At 47.6% G+C, this 11318-nt stretch overlaps 1 protein-coding gene across 1 annotated transcript in view; it reads right to left on the bottom strand.

The window, feature by feature from the left end:
• Nucleotides 1-6079: 6079 nt before the first annotated feature.
• The window catches only part of Trim35 (tripartite motif containing 35), a 15780-nt gene continuing 10541 nt past the window's right edge, over nucleotides 6080-11318 (bottom strand). The window contains exons 4-6 of the mRNA XM_031361641.1: nucleotides 10550-10572; nucleotides 9659-9777; nucleotides 6080-8850 (exon numbers count right to left, since the gene is read on the bottom strand). Coding sequence (XP_031217501.1) covers nucleotides 8249-8850; nucleotides 9659-9777; nucleotides 10550-10572 — 744 coding nt within the window. The 3' untranslated portion in view covers nucleotides 6080-8248. The remainder of the gene's footprint in view (nucleotides 8851-9658; nucleotides 9778-10549; nucleotides 10573-11318) is intronic.

The following is an 11318-nucleotide window of genomic DNA, read 5'->3' as shown; positions in this document are numbered from 1 at the left end:
AGCTTTACATTCTGTGTGCCGATCTCCTTTCCCAAATGAAGGCACTGGTTTTGCCCGCCTGCCTTTTTAAAGACAGGGTCTCACGACGCAGTCCTGGCTGGCTTTGAACTCCCAGATCTGCCTGCCTCTGCCTCCTGAGTGCTAGGTTCAAAGGTGTACATTACCACAGCAGGCTTGGTGTCTGTTTTATGGTGCTTTCAAGGACATAACTGCCTTGAAATTATAAGGACATGGTGCACGATTCCAACTAGACAAGCCGTAGGTTGCTTAGTAATGGGGTCATCACCTGAGATAGATCCTTACGTGATGTTTTTGTGCAATCTCCCTAGATGCTGCAACAGACTGCTGCCCCTTGTCCATACACTTACCATTGTACCAATCCTGCAAGCATCTGTGGGGCTAAGCACTGAAAGGCACAGGGAGAAAACCAGACGGTAAAACTTGTCAGTCAGTCCTGGGCAGGAGAGGCTTTCCAACTCATAGTTTGATGTTAATGTTCTCATGTTCTTAAGTCCATAAAACTCCTTCAGAGTTGGAGATCACTCTAAGAGAACTCACTGCTCTGAGAATGGAGTTCAGACCCAGCACCCATGTAACCTGTAACTCTATCTTCAGGTGATCTAACACCCTTTTTTAGCCTCTGCAGGTACACACAAGGCAAAAGCAGGTGGATCTCAAGGGCTTGTTAGCCAGCCAGGATAGCCAAGTGAGTTCCAGGCCACTGAGGGAGCCTGTCTCAAGAAACAGTAGATGGGCCAGGTGGTAGTGGCGCATGCTTTTAATCTCAGTACTTGGGAGGCAGAGGCAGGCAGATTTCTGAGTTCGAGGCCAGCCTGGTCTACAGAGTGAGTTCTAGGACAGCCAGGACTACACAGAGAAACCCTGTCTCAAAAACAAAACAAAACAAACAAACAAAAAGAATACTTTAAGAAACAGTAGATGGTTCCTAAGGAATGACATCCAAGATGGACCTCTAGACAGACGGACAGGCAGACACACACACACATTTTTACCCCACTTACATGATCTTCATATGGGCCCATCTTTGACAGAAACATCCTTATGTGGTGGCGGACTGGCCATTTTCCACAAGTTGAAATGGTCTCTTCTAGAAAGTATAGGGATTCTCATAAAGCTCTCTAACCTCACAAAAACTTTGCAAGAGGGGTTGGTGAGACATCTCAGGGGCAGTGGCCCTTGCTGCCAAACCTGAGTTGGATTCCCAGGACCTACATGGTGAGGAGAACCAAAAGCTCTACAAGCTGGCCTCTGGCCTCCATTACGATGCATATCACGCACGCAACCAACTATCCACGATGTAAATAAATACGACTTTTAAAAAGTAAACAGAAACAAAACCTTTCAAGACCAAGTTAAGTTCAAGAACCAAGATCACACGGCCCCTCCCCAGGGTAATGTAAGTGGTACACCATTGTTAGAGAGAGATTCTTTGATGGAGCTGCCCATGAGTTGCGCAGGAAGTGCCAGCAATGCAGCTTTTGAGCTGTTTACCTACCCTTGGGCAGACTTTAAAGGTGACACGGCTGCCACAGATTGACCCATGTATCTAAAGTAACCCCCCAAATCACTGATCCAGCAGATAGAATCTTATCTGTGGTCTGTGCCCTATCTGGGATGAACTGTGTTTCTCCCCAGGCCACCCAACAGTGGTACCCAGCTGGATAATCACACGATAGCCACCTGAAAGCTATGACACTGCTGGATCTAGGACTGACAGGCAGCCATGTGGCTCCTGCACTCACTATAAAAATTAACAGCAGGATGGCCAAGTCACAGTGGCAGAGAGATGGAGACCAAGGGGCAGGAGCATGCTGAGAGGGGTCATCATGTTCTCAAGTTCATAAAACTCCTTCAGGGTTGGAGATCACTCTAAGAGAACTCGCTGCTCTGAGAATGGAGTTCAGACCCAGCACCCATGTAACCTGTAACTCTTCAAATGATCTAACACCCCTTTCTAGGCTCTGCAGGCACACACATACAAACCTAAGCAATATAAACACATCTTTTCAAAATAACAAAATTTTGGTCTGAATGTGGTTGCACACAACCCCACTCTCAGCATTTGGAAGACACAGACAGGCACATCTCTGTGAGGCCGTCCAGTTCCAGGCCAGCCAGACCTGTGAGCGACTCAGTCTCAAACAAACAAACAAACAAACATCTGGCCATAAATAAATAATAAATTCCGACCCTGTCTACTCTTTAGCCAGAGTCCCAGAGACTTCTCTTGTTCTGATATTGAAGCAAAGATCATATTCTTCTGAAACCCCACCCTCCAAAAAGTAAGAGGGAGCTGATGGGAAAACGGCCAGTGGAAACTCAAGGATGACCCAGTAAGGGGCTGTGGCGGTTTGAATACACTTTGCCCATGGGAAGTGACACTAAGGAGGTGTGCCCTTATTGGAGGAGATATAGCCTTGTTAGAAGAAGTATGTCACTGTGGGGGTGGGCTTTGAGGCCCCTAAGCTCAAGCTTTGCCCAGTGCGGAAGACGGAAGAATCTCCCTGAGGCTAAGGTAAACAGATTTCAATTAACTGCACTGACAAAGGAAGCCTCAAAAAAGTCCAACATGACTTTGTCCTCTGGTTTGATCTCATGAAGAGTGTTTTGATCAAGCATAGCAAGCTTAGGAAGGAAAAATACAAAATGTATGATTCATGTAACAAAGGGGCACTAGAGAGTGAAATGGAGCCGAATCCTGTGTACAAAGAGACAAACAGATTAAGGGAGTAGTGGTCTCAGGGCAAGATTCCACCCAGCTAAGCTTATTGTTTGTGTTTGTAGTTGAACAGGAATAGGTATATCATGTTAGATGTCATTACCTGGTCATTGTTTTCATTTGGACTTTTAATCTGGAATGAACTACAATCCAGAAATGGAGTGCACACTATGGCCCAGATCTTGGGGCTGGAAGACTCAGGCTTTTGATCAGGATATTGAGGAATAGTGGCTAAGAAAAGCTTAGGCCCAGGCATGGTGGTACACACCTTTAATCCCAAAAGACAAAGACAAACAGATCTCTTGATTCAAGGTCAGCCTGGGACAGAGCAAGTTCTAGGAGAAGAAAAGCTAAAATCTAGGTGTGGTGGTACAGGCCTTTAACTTCAGTATTCAGGAGACATAGCCATACAGATCACCAAGTTCAAGACCAATGTACAGAAAAAGTTTCAGGACTGCCAAGCTTAGGCAGGAAAGGGGTTGGAAAGCAGAAAACTGACGATAATGTAATAGAACGAGGGGGGATGCTTTTCCAGTTCCAGCAGGCAGTAGAACTCAGTGGCTTTGGCCATGTGGCTCTGGCTTTAGAGTCAAGAACTGAAGGAACTACTGGGATAATTGATGGTGGTTAGCTGGAGCTAAGAAATTATTGGTGATTAAGAAGAGACCAGCATCACTGAGGTGAAATATTCTGGGAAGTGTTTTCTGAGAGCACAACGAAGCTGTGTTTCAAAGACAGCCAAAGTTGTACCTTGTGCTGCAGCTGGACTTGGTAATGTGTAAGAGTCACCCAGGTGTTTCTGGTTTTGAGTGCATGAAGGGATCATGGAGAGCAGCTGAAGCCTAGCACTGTGAGAGGCCAGGGAAGGTCATGAGTGAAGGTACAGCCTCAGTTGCAATTGAGCAGGACTGATGGGATCATGCAAAGGAGCTGAGGCTGAGCACCATGAAGGGAGCTTATGAAAGGCTACTGGGGAAGCCGAGTTACAGTGGAAGACCCCAGTGCATTGGAGATGCCAGTACCATGGGATCATCACCAAGAACAGCAGCAGCAGTGGAGTGGAATCAACCAGCACTTAGAATGCTACAAAGGGCAGAGCTGGAGAAGTGACCTATGTCCTTTGGAGGAACCATGATCATGTGTGGATACCAAACATTGGAATAAGAATGTATGAAGCTGCCACGGAGACCCCAAGATGTTCCAGATGCCAGAGCCGTGGGATACCTGTTGAGGAATGGTGCTAATGGAGTGGAACCAGCCCATGAGTAAGTAGTTTGTTGCAGCCAACAAAGATGAAAGGAGTTGGAGACTTAACATCAGACATGGAGATGGCAGAGTTTGGAGTTTGCCCAGCTGGCTTTTGGTCTTGCTTTGGTCCAGTATTTCCTCACTATGACATTTGGGAATGGTAATGTATATCCTGTGATGTTGGAGGTATGTGATCTGCTTTTTTAAATTCTGATTTTATACGGGATTAGTTAAGTGATTAGATGAATCTCAGAAGAGACTTTGAAATTTTAACATTGTTGAGACTGCTATAGACTATGGGGACTTTTGAAGTTGGACTAAATGTATTTTGCATTATGCTGTGGCTAGGTATGCCCCCCCCCATAGGACTCATGTGCTTGAACAAGCCTATGGGAGTCAGGGAGTGGATGTGGTAGTTTGGATATGGTTTGCCCCGTGGGAAACCGTACCATTAGGAGGTGTATCCTTATTAGAGGAAGTGTATCGCTGTGGAGGTGGGCTTTGAGCTCCCTAAGCAGAAGAGAGATGCAGTCTTCTCCTGTTTGCCTTTGGAACAAGATGCTCTGAGCTGTTCCAGCGTCATGCCTGTCTGGACACTGCCATGCTTCCTGCCATGGTGATAATGGACTGAACTTAAGAACCTGTGAGCCAGCCCCAACTGAATATTGTCCTTTGTAAGAGGTGGCCTGGTCATGGTGTCTCTTTACAGCAATGGAAACCCAAACTAAGAGAGAGGCTCTCCTGGAGTGGAGAAGCTCCACAACCAAGTCTGGACCTGAAAGACCTTCTCCATCACTACAGATGAAGAGAGCTTGGGCAGGTGGGTAATGCACCAAGAGATCCCATCTCATTAGCTCGCTGTCATGAAAATAGCCTTTATGTACCAGGTGGCATGCTGGAGGGTAAACCAACATTCACCCAGCTAGAATCCTGTGTGTAAGAGTCAGTAAACCTCAATAATAAAGGCAGGCCCAGGCAATTGGACCTCTGAACACAGCACTGGAGAAATCCACACAAGGTTGGGTATAGAGCCACTTAGGATGACTGTACTGGCTGGGTTTGTGTGTCAACTTGACACAGGCTGGAATTATTACAGAGACAGGAGCTTCAGTTGAGGAAATGCCTCCATGAGATCCAGCTGTAAGGCATTTTCTCAATTAATGATCAAGGTGGGAGGGCCCCTTGTGGATGGTGCCATCCCTGGGCTGGTAGTCTTGGATTCTATAAGGAAGCAAGCCAGTAAGTAACATCCCTCCATGGCCTCTGCATCAGCTCCTGCTTCCTGACCTGCTTGTGTTCCAGTCCTGACTTCCTTTGGTGATCAACAGCAATGTGGAAGTGTAAGCTGAATAAACCCTTTCCTCTCCAACTTACTTCTTGGTCATGATGTTTTGTGCAGGAATAGAAACCCTGAGTAAGACAGTGGCCTTTAGCATTTATGAAGGTACAGAAAAGAGGACAAATGGGTAGGAGAGAGTTGGAAAGAATTTAGACTCATGGGTAAGGGCCTGTCAACAGCTGCCCATCCCTGAGCCAAAATTCAGATCTTGTGTGTATGAGTTTCAGGGCAATGCCCAAGATCTTGAGGATATGCAACAAAATAAATAGGCAAATGTGCTGGATATCACAAATTGAAACTTCTGAATACTAAGGGACATCATTAAGACAGTACAAGGGGGCTCGAGAAATGGCTCAGCAGTTAAGAGCATTTGTTGTTCTTCCAAAGGAACCTAGTTCATTTCCTAGCACCTGTATCAGATAGCTCCCAACAGCCTGTAATTCTCTCTCCAGGGAACCTGATGCCCTCTTCTGGCCTCTATAGGCACCGGTACACATACATATGCATATGCATACATTTAAAAAAACTATTTATGAATCTGTATGGGTGTGTGTGCACACATGCATGGAAGTGCCAGGTGTCAGATCCCCTAGAGCTGGAATTACAAGTGCTTGTCAGCCATCCAACATAGGTGCTAGGAAATGAATTCAGGACCTCTGGAAGAGAAGTGATCTCAACCACTGAGACATCTCTCACCCCCTTTAAAAAAAAATTTTTTTTTAAAGACAATAAAAAAAACCAACAACTCACTGAATTAGGAGGAAAATTTTATAAGTGATTCATCTGACACAAAGAACTTTTACCTAGAATGCATAACAAACTTGTAAAACTTGATAATAAAAGTTCAGACAACCCAAGGGGCAAACGTGCTGAAGTCTCTGAAGCAGATACACAGCAAATATGAGAAGAGATGCTCCCTAGCCATCAGAGATAGCAACTACAGGCCGAACGAGACATACTCCAGCTTCCTCAGTGTGGCTAGCTTAGAGGGCAGATAGTGCTGACAAGAACTTGTTACAAGCCAGCCCTCACCTGCGGCCGGTGGGAGTAGAAAATAGGACGGCTCTCTTAGAAACAGCTTGGCAAGTCCCCAAAGGGCTTAAAATAATTATCATATGACCTGGAAACCAGACTCCAAGGTATATGTCAGAAAATCAAAAAAGACACATCCACACAAAACTTGCACACAAATTTCATAGCAGCAGAACTCATAATAGCTAAACATACTGCAACCAGCCAAATGTCCACCAACTAACAAGCTATACAGCACATTCACTGCACATGATGGAAATCTTACAATGGGAAGGGTCAGGTCAGGTACAAGTTACAACAGAGGTTTGTGTTTACAAAAGCTCTGAGAGGAACATGTCAGTTGTGGGGCAAGTAAAATTTTTCTAAAAGACTAGGTCATTGAAATTATCCTACTTAAAAAGAGTTAAGGTGAAAATTTTAAAAGAAAAGAAAAACTTTTTAAAAACTTATTGTAATAGGAATTTCAGAGTTTCTTCTAGAGAAAGCAAACACATACATCAGACCAGGTGTACCTTTCACACCCATGGTGCCCGAGCATCTGACATAAGCTGGCTTGCCGACACTGCCCCTGCTCCCGGCCTGGCCTGCACCAGGGTTTCTTCTGTGTCTCCACTTGTTGGATAATCAATGCACATGACCCACTTAGAGCCAATTAGTGGGTAAGCGGCATGGTTTAAAACAAGTCTTATGTAATGAGGGGTGCTGGCTGAAACTAGGAATGCTAGATCCTAGGTCTTGACTACGACAGGGCACCCCTGAGATGGTTTTCCTCACGACACCTCTTGGGATTTGGTTAGTTGGCAATTAGACTCCATCTATAGGTATGACTGAGAAAGAAAAGGTAGAGGGGCACATATAGGAAAAGTTGGGGTGAAATCTGCAGAGAGCAGAGCAAAAACAAGCAGGTAGAAGCCAGTGGAGACAAGGGCAGCGAGGACAGGACTGGCCTTCCAGACGAACAGTTCCCGACTGAAGCAGCATCCACTGAGGGCCCTTCTCATACCTTCCTCCAGTAATTTCCAAGGACTAGTGTCAACTCACAGATGTGGAAACACAGGCCCCGAGAGAGAAAGAGGGCAAAAAGTTAATTTTTTAAAAAGTGTTCTAGAAAACTGGACAATTCCAGAGGAAACTTTCAAAGCGTGAACTGGCCAATCAGTATCGATTCCGTGTCAACAGGAAGTTAGCCTCAGACTGAGCAGCAGAGTGGGGCTCCTGCCCCAGCCAGCACCAGCTGCCTTCTCACTCACTGCATTCTGGTGCTTGGCCTCTATGCCACTGACTTGAAACTGGTCAATCCTTAGCCACTGCCAAAAGCCCTAGAGCTGCCTCTCCTGTGACACTCACAAGCTCTGAGCTGTATTCCAGAGTACCTCACACCCTACAGAGTTCCCACAGAGAAAGTCAAGGACAATCCTGTCCTAGGGACGGACAGGGGAACTCCTGGGTTTCAGACCACATGCTTGCTGAGTTAGGCTGGCCAATGCCTAACTTGTCCTGCTAGAGTAGGAGAGCCTAGGTGAAGGCTTTGCTCACTCTTGTCTCAACCCCATCCTGGGGCTTCCCTGTGTGGACTGACAAGGACCTCTTCCTGGGAAACATAAATGACAAACGGACTCAACAAGAGGCATCTCCTGATAGGCTAGCTTCATCATCTCTAAAAATAGTCACACCTACATTATAATGCCATCCTACAAGAAAACGATATACCAGCAATCCAAGAACAAAGGAAACCAGAAAACCCACATCCTGAAGGTAGCATGACTGTAGACAGAGCCTAGGCTCAGCCAAGCACCTCCGGGTGGCTCCTAACTTTGGAGCTACAGAAAAGCTAAGATAAGATACAGGACGCTGCATGGGTGTCAGTGATGGGCTACCAACTCCGCAGCTCATATGTCCAGCTCTTCTTTGATGGAGACACGCAGGTGGCAGATTCGCAGAGGTTCTGGGGGACCATCACCTCGAGAGGCCCCCAGGTAGAAGTAGGGCCTCACCTCCCCGAAGTGGGCATGGAAGGTGTACAGATGGCAGTGGCGCTCAGAGTCATAGAAGGACAGCTCGCCCTCCTCACACTCCAGCTCCACACGCAGACGCCGCGGCATGGCCTGGACCAGAGGTGCTGTGGCGGTGTCAGAAGTCATGCAGTGGTCTCCATCCACACCCTGTGTGCGGCACAGGTACCAGAAGCCTGAGCGTGTATCGTGATAGCAGCTGTGTGAGTGGCCTTCACCACCTACATCAGACTGAGCCTGTGCCTGTGCATGTGCCTGTACCCGTACCACGCCCACTCGCCAGGTCGGCAGGCCACCCACATCCACCTCCCAAGAGTGGGAGCCCTTCGAGAAAACTTGAGAGCCCAGCAGGCAGGGTGCCGAGGAGAAGCGCTCTGGATTCTCCACCTGCACACGGTAGCCATGGTTGATGACACTCGTGAGGTCATCAGCCACTTTGAGCCAGCCAGCAGCTGTGTTGGGATCCAAGCTGAAGGGCACTAGGGACAGAGAGAGAAGAGAGAGTCAGCAAACTGGACACCCTACTTCTGCCAAGCTGGCTGAGGTCCCACGTACCCTAATGCATGCAGGGAGCTGCCCTGGGCTGCTGGGGTCATACAAGTCAAACTACCCCCAGCCCCCAAAAAGATATGTGTAAGTCCCAAACACTAGTACCTCAGGATATAACCTTATTTAGAAATGGGTCAGAGATAGGCACAGTGAGAGAGCAAGAGACTATCTATGTCATGTGACCAAGGCAGGGGCCAGTTTGGCAGTTTCATCCCAAGGATACTCAAGCAATGCAGCAAATGCTGAAGTCTAAGGGCCTTCCCACAGATCAGAGGAGCACAGTTTTGACTATTTCTCGGGAATGAGCTTTTAGCCTCCAAGAACTTGGTAACAGATTTTGTAAGCCAATTTATGGTTCTCTGTTACAGCAGCCAAGGAGACTAACACAGGCAGGGACTACAAAGTAGGAAGGTTTACACACTCCCAGGACACCTAAGATGATCAAGTAACATTCCCCTGGGTTGATGCCACTTTTGGGTATAAAACCAGGGCACACTGGCAGGAGAGGGCTGGAGTGACTTCAGGAGAAATAACCCGGAGTTGGGGGTCTTTCTAAACATGAATGTTTGGAGTTATAAAGACAGAAAGGAGAGTTAGCCTTTCTCAAGTGGGTCAGAGCAGGAAGGCCTTGGCCCCACCTAGAAAGGGCTGCAGAGAGAAGAGCTGAGAAGCTTGGCCAGGTCTGTGCAGCACAGGATGGTCTCCATTCTTCTGGAGCACTTTGCTGCGTGTCCTTACCAGATTCGACAGACCCAAGCATCTTCTTCCAGACTCGGTACTGCAGGGACTCCAGATACTTGCATGCATCCATTAGCAAGCCAGGCTGGAGAGGAGCTGGCTCCACGGTGCAGAAGAGCCTGGTAAAGGAAGGCCAGACATTGGACGGGGATGGGGCCAGGGCCAGGGCCAGGACCTCTGGCTGCATTTACTACAAGCCAGCAACAGGACTGCTTCTCTTGTCTCAGACCAAAGTTTCTTGGACATCCTGTCCCAAGACAGGAGCCCATTGGGCTGCCCCAGCCTTCAGGATTCAGCAGGAAGGTTCAATCCTGAACAGCTGGGAGATACAAAGGGAGGTTCTGCCATCCTCATGGATAGAAATCACACTTAGGCTCATGAGAGATCCAAGCTGGAAGGGCCTTAATGGCTTGAATTCAAAAGAGCCATGGTGTTATGTGGCCTTTGCCAAGCTCCTGCAGAGACTGGGAACCCATCACAGCCCAGAGCACTTACAATCATCTTCTGTCAGGACACAACTCTTCCTTACCCATCCAGGAGAGCCCAGCAAGCCCATCCACCCACAGCAAAGTATGCCAAAGCTCTTTCCCAGAGGTAGGAAGCCAGCCAAAAACCAAGCCTGTTGACGACTGAGAAACATGAGTCATGTGCCTGGTGCTGTAAATCCCTGTGGAGAGTATGGACCCTCTATGTTCCGAAACAACTCTCTGCCTCCATGCCAACCAGAACTGGAATGCCTTTAAAGAGCTCCCCTTGGCTGGCCTCTACTGCTCCCTCTGCATTCTACCCAGTTGGATACCACACCTGCCTAGCCCTTCCGCCACTGGACAGTGGAGCGCCGGCTTTTTATCTGTTCTACCTCTCGTGTCCCCATCAGGTTTGAACACTTACCGGCGTTTTCGGCTCTTGTGTTTCTGGAAAAAAAAAAAAAAATCAGAGACACAGACTAAGGAGGAAATTTCTGACCAAGAGTTGCCAGATGCCACACACTCATGGATAACATCATTCAGCTGTCACATATCCCATGGGATCTCATCTCAAACTCAATGTCACCCCTTGGAAGTCCCAGGGTGAGGATGCGGCCATGGGAGGGAGACCTTGCTCAGTATACAGGAGGCCCAGGGTCTTCTTTGGCAAAACTTAGAACTGATCCTAAAATTCATATGGAGTTTCAGGAAACGCTGAATAAAAGCAACCTTGAAAACCACCAAGTTGGAGGACTCGTACTCCCAAACTTCGCACTTGTTACACAAGCTGCTGTGATGGAGGTAGTGGGAGTGATGAGGACAGAAGTGACAGTCTAGACGACGTCGGAGTTTGTCAGGAACCAAGGTAAGTTAACAGCACTGTCTTCTCAGCAGATATGCAGGTCAACCAAAGCGAGCAAAGCCTCTGCCTTGTGTCAGGCTAAAAACAAAACCACACCGAGACAAGACACCCTTAAAGTACGTGTAAGATCTAAATGCAAAGCTAAGACAGAGAGAAGAGCTACGCTGGAGCACAAAAGGAACGAACTCTCACAGCTAGGCAACGAACAGACAAACCCTTCTGGAAACTGTATACCTGGGCACGTAAGCACACATCTTTAGTTCCAGTACTCAGGAGGCAGAGGCAGGTAGAGCTCTGAGTTCAAGGCCAGCCTGGTCTACAGAGTAAACTC

Source organism: Mastomys coucha, unplaced genomic scaffold (assembly GCF_008632895.1).
Source record: "Mastomys coucha isolate ucsf_1 unplaced genomic scaffold, UCSF_Mcou_1 pScaffold9, whole genome shotgun sequence".
In the NCBI taxonomy this organism is placed as follows: Eukaryota; Metazoa; Chordata; class Mammalia; order Rodentia; family Muridae; genus Mastomys; species Mastomys coucha.
The sequence above is the reverse complement of the archived record's forward strand: the minus strand, read 5'-3'. Positions and strand labels throughout refer to the sequence as shown.